General features: G+C 41.7%; 1 protein-coding gene across 1 annotated transcript in view; it reads left to right on the forward strand.

Annotated features, from left to right (window-relative positions):
- The window catches only part of dnah6 (dynein, axonemal, heavy chain 6), a 433,707-nt gene that overhangs the window by 267,691 nt on the left and 149,968 nt on the right, over positions 1 to 16,048 (forward strand). The window contains exons 54-55 of the mRNA XM_039758084.1: positions 719 to 915; positions 14,287 to 14,490. Of these exons, the coding sequence (XP_039614018.1) occupies positions 719 to 915; positions 14,287 to 14,490 (401 nt within the window). The remainder of the gene's footprint in view (positions 1 to 718; positions 916 to 14,286; positions 14,491 to 16,048) is intronic.

Here is a 16,048-nt window from a genome sequence, read left to right on the forward strand (position 1 = left end):
GAAGACCGGAGTTGGTGGTGCCATAAACTGAGAATTCAGTGTTGGAGTTTGGTGGTACCTTAAATTAAATAGCTGGATTCGTAGTTGGTGGCACCATAGATTGCAAAGTCATAGTCCGAGTTGGTAGTACCATAAATAGAGAAGTCAGGGTCAGAGTTGATTATGCCATAAATTGAAAAGTTGAAGTTGGTAGAACCCTAGAGAAGTCAGGGTTGTTGGTGGTGGTATCATAAATTGAGAAGTCAGAGTTGGTGGTGCCATAAACTGAGGTGTCGGAGTCATGTATCGACTCTACAGCACTGAATGTTGTCACAGAAAGACTCAGGAAACATCAAAGTGTTGGGGCAGCCACCCGTATATTATGCCTTGGCTGCAAAATTGGGTAATTTTGTTGAATTGTGATTGGTCCAATGTCCAAAACAGAACTGATTTGATACTGGGAACATGGCGGCTTTAAAGGTCAGTACAGGAAGTGACGTCTTTGGCACCAGGAGTGACATCATCAATGGTGCCCGTACCTAGTGGGATTTCCCGTGGGTGGTCTGCAGAAGATTGAGAAGAGAGTGTTAGTGTAGCTTGCCACCCCCTTGGTCTAGTGTGGTACTACCATTATTCAGGCCCTCAAGGTGTCTGCCAAACTATTCTTAAAGAGTTTTTTTGTCTAACACATGCTATTTCTTGTCTTGTTGACAGTTCATATATATGTGTTTTATTTTAGCAAAAAAGATGGCTTTAACCCAGGCTCAACTCAGTCGGGCAGGAAAGTTGACCTCAGCTTTAGGGGACGAACAGATCCGCTGGCAAGAAAGTGTCACCAACTTTGAAGAAGAAATCTCCAATGTGATTGGCAACGTCTTTCTTGCTGCCGCTTGTGTTGCGTATTATGGAGCCTTTACAGCACATTACAGACAGCTGGTATGTATACCTTCACACCAGGCATTTTCTATTCATATTAATGAAACAATCTATTAAAGACTGGCACGTTCTATACTGAACATCATACCAAAGAGATTTACTACATCTGTAGTTTTTAGTTTTAAATCAGGTAAGTTAAGGGTCGCGCAGTGATTTGGGGCAGAGGGTAGAACTGTCCACCTTCTGTTTTGGAGAACCATTAACACATCACTGTACCACACTGCCCACTTTATATACTACTCAAAAAAATGAAAAGCACACTTTTTAATCCGAGTATAGCAATCAATGAACCTTCTGGACTATCGATCTGGTCAGTGAAGTAGCAGAGGGGCTTGTTCATCAGTTTCAGCTGCTTTGGTGCACTAGATGGGCAACAATGAGACGACCCCCAAAACAGAAATGAAGGGTTTAACAGCTGGAGGGAGGCCACTGATATTGTTCCCTCCTCATCTGTTTTGTCACTCGTTTTGCATTTGGCTACGGTCAGTGTCACTACAGGTAGCGTGAGGCCACACCTGGACCCTATAGAGCTGGCACAGGTAGTCCAACTTCTCCAGGATGGCACATCAATACCTGTCATGGCCAGAAGGTTTTCTGTGTCATTCATCAAAGTCTCAAGGGCATGGAGGAGATTCCAGGAGACAGGCAGGCAGTTCCTCTTGGAGAGCTGGACAGGGCCCCTTGTAGAAGATCCTTAACCCATCAGCAGGACCCACCGCTCCTTTGGACAAGGAGGAACAGGATGAGCACTACCAGAGCCTACATAATGACCTCCAGCAGGCAGACAGGCCACTGGTGTGAATGTCTCTGACCAAACAATCAGAAACAGACTTCATGAGGGTGGCCTGAGGGCCCGACGTCCTCTAGTGGGCACCGTGGAATGAAGAAAGGTGAAGGGCTCAGAAATGCTGATTTACTCAGGTCCCCAAAACATTAACAGTGCTGTTACAAACGAGAAAATTAACAATCTCGGAAATGTCTGCTATTGCACAATGAGAGTAGCAACAAGCCATGGAATTAAAGAACAAGTTTAATTCATGACTAGACTCTGCGCCTAATTAAGCAACTGGTTAGAGTCTGAGGCCCTGACTTAGTTGGTCTTCTGTTGGCTCCCTCACTTCACATTTCATTTCTGTTTAAGGAAAGAAATGAAGCAATTCAGAGGAGCGATGAAGAAGTTCAAGGGAGCAAATCTTAAAAATCAAGTCAATTAAAATGAAAGGAAAAGGAGTTCATTAGCAGCAAAAACAGGTGACTGATTAAGAAAAGGGTTAGAATGAAAACCTACAGCCAGTGGGGCCCTCCAGGACCGGAGCTGGTGACCCCTGCTTAGACGACCTGGGTCAGATAGTGGAAGCAGTTCCCAGCATGGATTTAAAAGAGAGCCGGCAGCCTCATTTAGTTGTGTCAGGGTTGGGAGGCGGCGAGCAACACCCTACAGGAGGTGGGAAGGAGAGAATTTGTATTTGTGCATTGTGGCTGGTGCTTATACAGTCATATGAAACTGTTTGGGAGCCCCTCTTAATTCTTTGGATTTTTGTTTGTCGTTGGCTGAGCTTTCAAATAATATACGACATGCCTTATGGAAACAGGAGTATTTCAGCAGTGACATTAAGTTTATTGGATTAACAGAAAATATGCAATATGCATCATAACAAAATTAGACAGTTGCATAAATGTGGGCACCCAACAGAGATATGACATCAATACTTAGTTGAACCTCCTTTTACAAATCTAACAGCCTCTCGACGCTGTCCTCCTATAGCCTTTGATGAGCGTCTGGATTCTGGATGGAGGTATTTCTGACCATTCTTCATACAAAATCTCTCCAGTTCAGTTCAATTTGATGGACAGCCTGCTTCAAATCATCCCATAGATTTTCGATGATATTCAAGTCAGGGGACTGTGACGGCCATTCCAGAACATTGTACTTCTCTCTCTGCATGAATGCCTTTGTAGATTTCCAACTGTGTTTTGGGTCATTGTCTTATTGGAATATCCAACCCCTGTGTAACTTCAACTTTGTGACCGATGCTTGAATATTATCTTGAAAGATGTGTTGATATTGGGTTGAATTCATCTGACCCTCGACTTTAACAAGAGCCCCAGTCCCTGAACTCGCCACACAGCCCCACAGCATGATGGAACCTCCACCAGATGTGACAGTAGGTAGCAGGTGTTTTTCTTGGAATGCTGTGTTCTTCTTCCTCCATGCAAAGTGCTTTTTGTTATGACCAAATAACTCAATTTTTGTCTCATCAGTCCAAAGCACTTTGTTCCAAAATGAATCTGACTTGTCTAAATGAGCCTTTGATACAACAAGCAACTCTGTTTGTGGCGTGAGTGCAGAAAGGGCTTCTTTCTCATCACCCTGCCATACAGATGTTCTTTGTGCAAATTGTGTTGAATTGTAGAACGATGTACAGATACACCATCTGCAGTGAGATGTTCTTGCAGGTCTTGGAGGTGATCTGTGGGTTGTCTTGCTCATATTCTGCTCCTGTATTTTTCTTGGCCTGCCAGACCTGCTGAGTTCGTTTAACAGCAACTGTGCCTGTGGCCTTCCATTTCCTGATTCCATTCCTTACAGTTGAAACTGACAGTTTAAACCTCTGAGATGGCTTTTTGTAGCCTTCCCTTAAACCACGGGTGTCAAACTCCGGTCCTGGAGGGCCGCAGTGGCTGCAGGTTTTCATTCTAACCATCTTCTTCATTAGTGAGCTGTTTTTGCTGTTAATTCACTTTTTTTGCCTTAGTTTTAATTAACATGACTCAGACCCCTTAGTTATTTCTTATTCCGTAATTAGCAGCCAAACAATAATGAGACACAAAATGAGTCGCCACATGACTGGCTCACCTGTGCCCATCACACAATATCTGAAAATAATCGATCATGTTGGTCTGCTCAGGCCACCAAAACATCTTGACGGTGTTCTTAGGAAAAACGGAAAAATCAACAGTTTTGGAAATGTCTGCTGTGGCAGAATGAGAGCAGCAACAGGCCATGGAATTAAATAACGAGTTTTAATTAACAGCAAGAATCGGCTTCTGATTAAGAGATTGGTTGGAGTTTGAAATCCCAGTTTAGCTGGTCATCTGTTAGCTCGCTTCACGTCTCATTTCTGTTTGGCTGTCGTTTAGTGAGGAAAGGAATCCTTAAAAACAGGCCTATTAAAATGAAGGGAAAAGGAGTTCATTAGCAGTGAAAACGGGTCACTGATTAGGAAAAGGGTTAGAATGAAAACCTGCAGCCACTGCGGCACTCGAGGCCTGGAGTTCGACACCCCTGCCCTAAACCGTGAGACTGAACAATCTTTGTTTTCAGATCTTCTGAGAGTTGCTTTGAGGATCCCGTGCTGTCTGTCACTCTTCAGAGGAGAGTCAAAGGGAAGGAAGCACAACTTGCAGCTGACCACTCATGATTGGACACTCCTGTCTATGACGTTCAAAGCTTAACAAGCTCATCATACCAAGTAATCAGCATTGAGCAGTGACAGGCATTCAAATCAGCAAAATTACAAAGGGGCCCACATTTTTGCACAGCCAGGTTTTCACATTTGATTTAATTTCATACAACTAAATACTGCTTCACTAAAAATCTTTGCTCGGAAAAAACTGCAGTGCTCAGATGTTCCTAGGAAATGAAAGACATTTCATTGTGATCTTTTTGGCTGAGAGGGGTTCCCAAACTTTTTCATTTGACTGTATAAGGATGGTGTTGGAGGTGAATAAATATCTTTTATTTGAAACGGAATTGTGTTTGGGCATTATTGTGTGCCAGTGAACAAAAAAGCCTAATTAAACCTACTGGAACTGAATTTTGTATAACAAAACAATGTGAAAAACTTACAAAGGAGGTGAAGACTTTTTATAGGTGCTGTTAGTCTATGACAGGAAAATCAAAGCACAAAAACTCCATCGAGACTGTAACTGGACTCAACAATTGACCCAAAAATATTGTATCAGTGAAGCAGAAGCATCAACCAACGTGCCACCATGAGCACACCCACCATTTCAATTTGTAATATTTAATTTTCCACACTCCAGGCATAAAGATGATTTATCTGATCAAATGATTATAACTTTGTTACTGTTAAGTCTGCACTTGACTCGTTAGTTACAAATGCCACTTCATTAGTCCCCTTGTATCTGCCAGGGTGAGCAGCTGATCTTGCACACTTCAAGGGCACAATGCCACTGCAAGGGGGCCGATCCATGAATGCCCACATTCAAACTTTTAAGAATCAATGATGAGCCTAACCTGAATATTTCTGGAAGAAAAGGGTACCGGGGGGTAACTCCACACAGGCGAGGGGAGAAAGTGCAAACTCCACACTGACCATGATGACCAAGCCCTGCATTCAAAGCCATGCTGGATTAGTGAAGCAGAAAGGGCCAACCTCTGTGCCACCATGCTGGTCGCCCTCATTATAAAGCAATATTTAATACAGGAAGTCCTATTTTAAGCAATTTTATTTCAAGGTTACAGGTATAATACAATCTTTAAAATGTCTGTCCATTCTACCACTTCCTTATTATATTTTTCTACATTACATTTTTGTAAATGGCACCACATATTTACATAATGTCTTAAGCTCAACAGATATTTTTCTTTATCTCATCCACACAGAACCGATTTATCATTTTGTTTTCATTTGTTAGGCACTTGTGCTAATATCACATCTAATTCATAATGCATAGTATGCGCTGAAAAAACCTTGTAAAAGACTAACACCCTTTAGCCAGCAGAGGGTGCCAGTCAGCTATTTTGATTTTGATTTTTGTGTCGATGCTCATTTGACTTTTAGAGCTTCATTTTCAGGCTTTACAACCCAGATAATCTTGTGATTCAGTAGTTCTAAAGATGCTTATATTCGGTGGTTATTTTGTAATGTACTGTATTTTGATTGTACAGAAGGTGAATTAATCCTTAATGTTGTTTCACTTTTTTTAACGATTGCACTTCTAGAAAAAGGCAAAAGGAAAACAAAATTTCTTTAGTGTTGTGCAGTGTTAGCCATTATGAATGTAATTAAAAGTTACGCAGTATGACAGCTTTTATTGGCTAACTAAAAAGATTACAATATGCAGGCTTTCAGTGCAACTCAGGCTCCTTCTTCAGGCGAGATATAATCAGGCCTGAGTTGTACTCGAAAGCCTGCATATTGTAAACATTTTAGTTAGCCAATTAAAGGTGTCATTTTGCTTGACTTTTCACTATATTTAGATAGCTTAAAATATTGTATGTATGATGACAGCTACCCTGCAGATAAAAAGGATGACTAAAAGATTAATAAATATATTACACAACTTAATAATGGGATGTGTCTGTGTGTCCATCTAGGTGGTTATGCTTCTGTCATTCCAACAGATGGCGTGTCACACACATTAACACTGCATTTTCAAATCCCATACCAAATGGTGTATAACAGAGACATATTCATTGCATTTGTCATTCCAACAAATGGCACATCACAAGCATTAGATAGATAGATAGATAGATAGGAAGGCACTATATAATAGATAGATAGATATGAAACACACTATATGATAGATAGATAGATAGATAGACAGAACTGTATGTGTCTCCAGGGGGATATAAATAAATTCATACATAGGTAGATAAGTAAGTAAACAAATAAATAAACATTAACACTGCTTTTACATATATCATACCAAATGGTATATAAAAGAGACGTATGCATTGCATTTATCATTCCAACACATGGTGCATCACAAACATTAACACTGCTTTTACAACCCCCATACCAAATGGTGTATAACAGACACATATTCATTGTATTTGTCATTCCAACGCACATCACAAACATTAAATAGATAGATAGATAGATAGATGTGAAAGCAAATATATAAGATATACAGTAGATGGAGGGAGATATTTGTTTTATACAGAAGCTCTTTAAAGAAAATATACATAAATAGATAGATAAGTAAGTTAGTAAATAAGTAAACATTCACACTGCTTTTACAAATCCCATACCAAATGGCATATAACAGGGGCATATTTGTTGTATTTTTCATTCCAACAGATGGTGCATCACAAACATTAACACAGAACAATTGCATCATCAGAGGATCAGTTCTAATGCCACTTAAACCAATTAGATAGATAGATAGATAGATAGATACTTTATTAATCCTAAGGGGAAATTCACAATGGTAAAATAGTAAAAAGTGTCCAGGGAGCAATTCCACATAAAAGAAAGTGGTAGAAGTGATCAGTGAAATAGAGAAAAATAGAGATAAAAAGGTAAAATGATAAAGTCATATACGGAGCTGCTGGAAAGGCTGCCACTCGGATGCTGCGCCGGAAATTTTCTTTCAATTAAACATGCTAAATTCAATAAAAGTTAATGTCAGTTTCACCAAATGATTGTGTGATACATACAATCTGAAATTAAACTTGTGTTCAAGAAGCAAACCTTTGAAAGAATGTGTTGCCCATTATATCTGTCATAATTATTTTTTCTAAAATGATGCTTCCTGCTTTGTACATTAATTATCAATGATGCTCTTCCATGACTTTGCACATGCATACAAATCCATCTTTTTTCCTTCAAAAGCAGCCACACATTTATGAGATGCAAAGCTGGTCTTAAACTCATTTACTGAGGGGCCACCATTTTCTCTTAATTAGAAGTCAATTCTTGCTGTTAGAGAAGCCCGTTCTATAATTCCATGACTTATTAGTGCCACACCAAACATTTCCAGTACTGATGATTTTCCCATTTCTAAAAGCACCATCAAAATATTTTGTGGAAGCAGAGCAGGACGATATTTTCCTAGTCTAGTCTTTCACTTTTGCATTTCAGATTTTCATTGGAAAACAGGTATTGTATGAAGGACAAAGGCAAATGGAATTCGGGTTATCCCATCCTTAGTTGACTCGCCTTGTATCTCATTATTGTTGGGTTTGAAATTCAAAGAAAAAAAATATTTAAGGGTGATGAGTCTTAAAAAGCAAGTCAGTTAAAAGTGAAAGAAGTCGGTTCCATTGGCTGCAGTAATGAATTGGTTACAAATTAAGAAAGTGGTTGGACAAAAAAAAAATCCCTAGCCGCTGCTGCCCTCCAGGATCTGAGTTTGACACCTCTGTCTGCATATAAATGGCCATTCAAAATAAGCCATGGGACCTCCAAACTCCCTTCACTCCCCTTTTGGAGTGAACATTTGACGCAGGCCGCATGGACATTGATTGCATTAAAAATTCCTCCAGCAATATTCCACAGGGAATTCTGTGCCTGGAAATTTCATTGAGATATGGTCAGTCCAGGGGCCTGTCAAGTGTGCAATGAAAATGTAACAGTTTTGCTGGTTCAATGCTGTCAGAAAAGGACACAGAGGCAGGTTCTTTTTAGAGTTAGATGTAACATTTATTCTCCTTTTCCTTGTATGGCAGTCTGCATAATCAAAACTAAAAGGGACTTGCCTGTTTATGAAGGTTTATTACATTTCATATTGTGATGGTGATGTGCAACTTAAAAGGAATCATAAGTGAAATCCAAAAACCCTTCCTATGTTTGCGTCAGTCAGAATGTAGAAAGTGTGCTTTCACTGGCCCTCCACATATTGTGGTTCTTCCATTGACAAGTTTGCAGACATGATCTTGCAACTGCTTCTTAAACGTCCCATATAGCGACTTTGTGCAGAAACATAATGCAACAAACACATTCACTACACTGAGACGGCCATCCAAAACACACTTCAAAGTCTATGCACCTTTAAAAAAACACAAGGTGAAGGTTTTTGGAAAGTCCTCAGATTTGTATTATCATATGGAGTCCCAAAAGCACTTCCTAATATGTCTATTAGAGGGGGAAATCCAGTGAAAAAACCCAGGCTAGATACGAAAAGGGCCACCAAGAATCTTTAAAAAATACAGCTTGGTATGATGACACGTTTTTCCTTGATTTACTCCTCTGGTCCACAATTTAAAATTACAAGTCAAACAATTCTGACGTGATTAAAGTGCACATTGCAGATTTTCATTTAAAGGGATTTGCAGACATTTCAGTCACACACCCCTTTTCTACCATTTCAGGGCACCATAATGTTTGGGATACAGCAATACACTCACCTAAAGGATTATCAGGAACACCTGTTCAATTTCTCATTAATGCAATTACCTAATCAACCAATCACATGGCAGTTGCTTCAATGCATTTAGGGGTGTGGTCCTGGTCAAGACAATCTCCTGAACTCCAAACTGAATGTCAGAATGGGAAAGAAAGATGATTTAAGCAATTTGGAGCGTGGCATGGTTGTTAGTGCCAGACGGGCCGGTCTGAGTATTTCACAATCTGCTCAGTTACTGGGATTTTCACGCACAACCATTTCTAGGGTTTACAAAGAATGGTGTGAAAAGGGAAAAACATCCAGTATGCGGCAGTCCTGTGGGCGAAAATACCTTTTTGATGCTAGAGGTCAGAGGAGAATGGGCCGACTGATTCAAGCTGATAGAAGAGCAACTTTGACATTACAACCGAGGTATGCAGCAAAGCATTTGTGAAGCCACAACACGCACAACCTTGAGGCGGATGGGCTACAACAACAGAAGACCCCACCGGGTACCACTCATCTCCACTACAAATAGGAAAAAGAGGCTACAATTTGCACGAGCTCACCAAAATTGGACAGTTGAAGACTGGAAAAATGTTGCCTGGTCTGATGAGTCTCGATTTCTGTTGAGACATTCAAATGGTCGAGTCAGAATTTGGCGTAAACAGAATGAGAACATGGATCCATCATGCCTTGTTACCACTGTGCAGGCTGGTGGTGGTGGTGTAATGGTGTGGGGGATGTTTTCTTGGCACACTTTAGGCCCCTTAGTGCCAATTGGGCATCGTTTAAATGCCACGGGCTACCTGAGCATTGTTTCTGACCATGTCCATCCCTTCATGATCCTGTGATGGCTACTTCCAGCAGGATAATGCACCATGTCACAAAGCTCAAATCATTTCAAATTGGTTTCTTGAACATGACAATGAGTTCACTGTACTAAAATGGCCCCCACAGTCACCAGATCTCAACCCAATAGAGCATCTTTGGGATGTGGTGGAACGGGAGCTTCGTGCCCTGGATGTGCATCCCACAAATCTCCATCAACTGCAAGATGCTATCCTATCAATATGGGCCAACATTTGTAAAGAATGCTTTCAGCACCTTGTTGAATCAATGCCACGTAGAATTAAGGCAGTTCTGAAGGCGAAAGGGGGTCAAACACTGTATTAGTATGGTGGTCCTAATAATCCTTTAGGTGAGTGTAGAAGGTCTATTAAAGCCATTGTCATATTCAGGACTTTGTCACATATCCCAGCATGCAATGACTGCTTGAAGTCAGCGATTCACAGACGTCACCAGGTGCTGAGAATCTTCTCTGGTGATGCTCTGCCAAGCCCCTAATGTAGCCATTTTCAGCTCCTGCTTGCTTTAGGGGGCTTTTTCTGTTCAGCACATGAAAGGCCTGCTCAGTTGGATTCAAATCACGTGACTGGCTTTCTAGGATTCTAGCAGCTGCATTCTGTACTCATTGCAAGTGATTTATGTCTTTTTTGGGTGGTCCTGAGAGGAGTACGTTACAGTAATCTAGTCGACTGAAAACAAAAGCGTGAATTAATTTCTCAGCATCTTTCAGTGATATAAGAGGTCTAACTTTTGTTATGTTTCTTAAGTGAAAAAATGCTGTCCTAATGATCTGATTAATATGCGATTTAAAATTCAGGTTACAGTCAACAGTTACCCCTAAATTCTTTACCTCCGTCTTGACTTTTAATCCTAATGTATCCAGTTTATTTCTAATAACCTCATTATATCCATTATTGACAATCACTAAGATTTCTATTTTCTCTTTATTTAGCTTGAGAAAATTACTATTCATCCAATTAGAAACACAAGTAAGACATTGTGTTACTGCAGTGCTTCCCAATTCATTTTACCCTCGCACCCCCTGTGACAGACGAGGCCGATTTCGCACCCCCTCAGTTTGAGAAGAAGAATGAAAAAATATGAGGTTAACGCAGAAAGACAGATCACCAATTGAAGCTTTATGAATAATCGATACTTTATTCGCCATCAATAATTGTTTTGGTAAAGCCATAGTCAGTGTAATCCTCCTTCCATGTTTTAATTTTTTCGTGACTAGCCATGATTAAATGAATGGTAAAAAAGTAAGAGCGAAGCGACGGTGAGTTATTGCGGCAGGCAGGCGACAGCACAATAGCACGCGGGCTCGATGTGGTGCACGTCAAGGCGATCTAAAATGCACGATCAGATTCGAAAAAATATATCTTTTCAAGTTCTATTTGGATATAAGTAGGTTCTATTTAGTCGACAGAAATATCTTTGGTAGGAATGTAAGTTGAATTTAGTCTTTAACTCTTTTAGGGCTAATTTTATTTTGTTTCTTATCTCCCAGGGATGAATATTTTTACAAAAACTAACATTTTTTAAAAAAGAACACAAAGCAATTGTTTAACATATCAAATCAACAAAAAATATTTACTTTTGACAAATGTTACTGTCTTGCATGTTGTATGAGCCTGCATACTCTATGATTTCACATACATATCACATACATGTTACACAGCAAAGTCCTGCACAGTCTGATCTCGCTCAAAGCAGCCAATTTCAGTCATTGCCACATTGCACTGCTTACAATACGTGTTGCTTTGGTGCCTACTTGTCAATTGTCTGCTGCTGCACTTTCTCACATATATTGTTAGTGTGTACTGTAGAGAGACAAGTCACCCTTTTGCCATCGTGCCATTCCACTGCCACCAAGTTTTCTGCCCGCATGAAAACCGTATTGTCACCTCTTTTCATCTTCTGAAACTTTATGAACTTTATGCATGGCATTATAGCCTGGCTCACCCCATGGGATTTGCTTCTGTTTATTACAGAAGTGAATAAAACTTTGCAGCACCACGTACCTATCACCATGCTGCATAACCTGTCCAAAGCCACCAGGGGACAAAGCACGTTTGAACCAATGCTCCCTGAAGTTATATCACCAGTTCTGTCCCATCTCTATTTGTAATACCACAGCACGCTTCATCTCGTCTTTTGTTGTGGGTTTACACTTTGAAAAACGAGAATGCGATGCAAACGCAGCCCGCGATTCAAAAAATTTCTCTGCCTACCTGTTTGTCTTGTCTGACGGTAGCTGAAAAGCAGCATCAGGAGAGAGCAGCCTGAAGGACAGCAGCTGGTGATCTGTCGTGTCCAACAGCAAGCCATGCCGTCTTGTGAAGTCCAGTAGTCAGATCGGCTCTCAACGGATCAATGTCTGTGTATTTATCCCACGCGAACCTTGCCGTAGATGCATCGGCTACTCGAATCGCTCAACTGGCAGCAGATCCACTGATGCCGGCTTCTCACTCTCTTGCTCGATCTCCTGATCACTGTCAATGAAATCTGATTCTGAAAAATCAGAGTCCAACTCCGCGATAATGCGCAAAACATTGTCTGCCGAGTGTTTTCTTTTCTGCACTCGCGTCGCTCCCTTGTCACATGTCGATGCCATCTTGCCATTGTTTAAATTTCGCAACTCACGCACACGCTAGGATTAGTTGCCGAGTCAACGAGTCTAGCATTCCTCCAAGCACAGAGGGAATGCCTGTGACGTGACAGTGAGATTTGTCGCCATTAACAGCTGATTATCGCCCTCTATACCTGGATGTTGACTTTAGTCGACATTCGCCCTCAACCCCTCCTGTCGACAAAAGTCGACATCCACCCTAAAAGAGTTAAATTTCTATGGTGAAGAAAAATGTATGCAATGATGACTACATTTAACTTACAATTCCTACTAGTGATGAGCGAGCATGCTAGGCCGAACATGTGTTCAGCTCGAGTATCGCTATGCTCGTAGAATGGCGCTACTCGAACGAGCACCACATGTGCTCGTGTGCCATGCTCGAGTCTCCGCCCCACACGTTTCGCGGGTGGGAGACAGCCAATCCAGGGGCAGGTAAGTACTGCCCTCACTGTAATGCCAGTAGCCATGTTAGGTGCTGGCATTACAGTGATTGGCTGGCCGGAACACGTCATCGGGTGCTATATATGCAGGCACTGTCATATGTTTTAGAGCGTCAGCTCACCTGCAGGCACTGGCATGTAAAGTTTTAGAGCGTCATTTTTCCTGTAAAATTGATTTTTTTGGGGGGTTTTGGGTGTGTTTTTGTCAGTCTGTAAAAGTGGCATACAACTCGGACAAACTGGTTCCCAGCAGCGACTTGGGAGTCCAAGATGCATCCAGACATCGTCCCCATGCTGTTCCCGGTCCATTTGGGTGGTGTTTCTGTCACTTTCTGACCTTTTCCAATGGACCAGGCACCCTCCCCTCTTCAAAACAGGGGGTGCCTGGTTGTCTTCCATTGACTTACATTATACTGGGGTGCTCGGTAGAGCACACGAACATCGCAATGTTGTCGCACACTTTGGTGCTCGCTCATCACTAATTCCTACCAAAGATATTTCTGTCAACTAAATAAAACTTACTTATTTTTAAAATTTAAATAGAACTTGAACAGATACGATAGTTCATAATACCCACGCAGCACTAAGTGCGCCTCAGAGCGGAAGTCATCCAGCGTATTGCACTGATACGGAATAGCCTGCCCATTTCATTATTTAGGAATAGATAGATAAATTAAGATTTTGTACAAATAATGTTTTTCATTTTTCTTCCTCGATGGATTCTGGCACCCCCCAGCAACAGCTGCGAGCACCCCCAATCGGGAAGTGCTGTGTTAGATGTGGACGCGGCCCAAACACAGACAGGCAGACATGTTAATCACCACCACACGTTTATTTTACAACTAATATTTACAATAATCAAGTGCACACAAACCCCAAACACAGTCCTGGCCACACAATGCCTTCTCTTCGGGCCGCCTCCACACTCTCTCCTGCTTCGTCCTGCTTCCACCCGACTCCAGCCTCGAATGAAGGGAGATGGCCTCTTTTATCTCATCCCGGATGAGCTCCTGGCATTCCTCCCTGGACACGCCCCAGTGTGGCGGAAATGCCTGCTGTTCTCCCGGAAGCTCTCCGGGTGTCCCTTCTCTTCTTCTGGTGTGGCGGAAGTGCTGAGGTCCAGGGTCCCCAAGGCAGGTGTCCCTACAGGGTTGGGCTTCCAAGCCCTCTACCCGTGGCCCCCAAAGCAACCAGGAAGGCGGCCCCCATGTGATCCAGGGCGGGCGTTGACCCTCTTCCGGTCCCTCAAGGCGTCCCGGCCGGGTCGTTGCCCCTGGCATCCCTGACATAGTGAAACTATAGTATACCATTTTCAAAGCCTGCTTAATCGTATTCTTCTTCTTCTTATCTTATTTGTGATCTTTTTTTTTTTAGCTGATACAAAGTTGGATTAAACGGTGCCAAGAACTTCAGATTCCAATCAGTTCCAACTTCAGCCTGATTGACATATTGGGCGATGCCTTTGAAATTCGCCAGTGGAACACAGACGGCTTGCCACGGGATGATGTCTCCACTGAAAATGGTATTCTAGTCACCAGGGGGCGGCGTTGGCCTCTAATGATTGATCCTCAAGATCAGGTAAGGGGGAAGCAGGGGATAAAGATGGTCCTAACTCGGGGGGGGTTTGCCGCTTCATGTACTCTGTAGCTGTTAAGACGTTTCCATGTCATTTAAAGATATTCGACAGCTGGCTTGTTTTTCATTAGGAGGACACGGGTCTCTTTTTGCTCTTCATTACCTGTAAATATATACCTGTAAGGCTTTGCAGTGCATGTGTATTATGTCGGTGGCAAAAGGCAAATAGCTGTTACTCTGTGGAGATTCATGGAAGGAATGAAGCTGATGAGTGTTATGCATTTGTTATTAAGTGTGACAGCTTGTTCGGAAAAGCATTTTTTTTCAGATTTGTTGCTACTTTCGCGCCGGTCTGTTTATTGCAAAGAAAACAAATAAGGCTGTGACAAGCTGAAAAGCAGAATGGTGAAATAAAGCACACTTCACATGTTAATGGAATTTTCTCTTTGGTTGAAGCACACACATGCACAACTCTGCTGCATAGTGATTCTTCACGAGAATTTACCAACTTGGATATTTTATTGTGTTACGTTTGGGTCGCCACTGGATGAGGTGCTGGTGAGGCCAGCAGGGGGCGCTTACCCTGTGGTAACTGGGACACTGTGCTGTAAATATGGATGAGATGTAAAACTGAGCTCCTGACTCTCTCTGGTCACTAAAGATCATTGGGCATCAGGGGGTATCCCGATGTCCTGGCTAAATTGCCCACCATGGCCTAGCACAGCGGTTCTCAAACGTTCGTATTTCGCGCACCTCCTTTTCTACCTGGAATAATTCTGCGCTCTCTGCATAATATAAAATATAGATGAGAATAACTCAACTAACAAAGGAATGATACGCGTGCCGTGTCGCGGTATAAGATTTGCATGTGTTCGGCTAACTTCGATGAAATATTTGCAATTTTTTTTTTTTTAACACTAGAATTACCAGAGCCTACGAAAAAACTCGTAATTCCGTCCCACCTTAAACTGCTTCTTAAATCCCTTCACACCTCTCCGCCAGCGTCCGTTGTCTTCTAAATGTGCTGATAAAGAGAAGCTTGGAGCAGCCGGCTATTCCATCCCCCCACCAATTTAGAACGTGCACGAACTTCACCTTGATTGAGTATCTGGGAGTGAAGTGGAGTTTTAGAGTGGAAATAATAGATCGTTATTTGGAACGCACGCATTTCATGTCTGTTCCGTTTCTACAGTAATCTGTGTCAACACATTGTTAAAACAGAAACGTTTTTTATATTCTAGTAGTAGATGACAAAATGTAGGCATAAACTATATAATGTATGAAGCCTGAAGTCCAAATAGCAAAGAAACATTTTCACAAGAATAACACAATTGCGCTTTTATTCAAAAATATAACTGAAACAAAAAGCCGCCTTAACATGTGACATTGACAGCAGTTTATCGTAACAGCATCTGTGGTTCAATTGACTTAGCTCCCGCTTGGGAATCAAGAGGTCACGAGTTCGATCCTGCGCCCCTCCGTTTTGAGAAGCAAACTGTTCTTAGTCTTACTGTTTTAGTATAAAAACATACATTTGACTTCAGTCTGTAACAGCTGGTGC

Source organism: Polypterus senegalus, chromosome 7 (genome assembly GCF_016835505.1).
Source record: "Polypterus senegalus isolate Bchr_013 chromosome 7, ASM1683550v1, whole genome shotgun sequence".
In the NCBI taxonomy this organism is placed as follows: Eukaryota; Metazoa; Chordata; class Cladistia; order Polypteriformes; family Polypteridae; genus Polypterus; species Polypterus senegalus.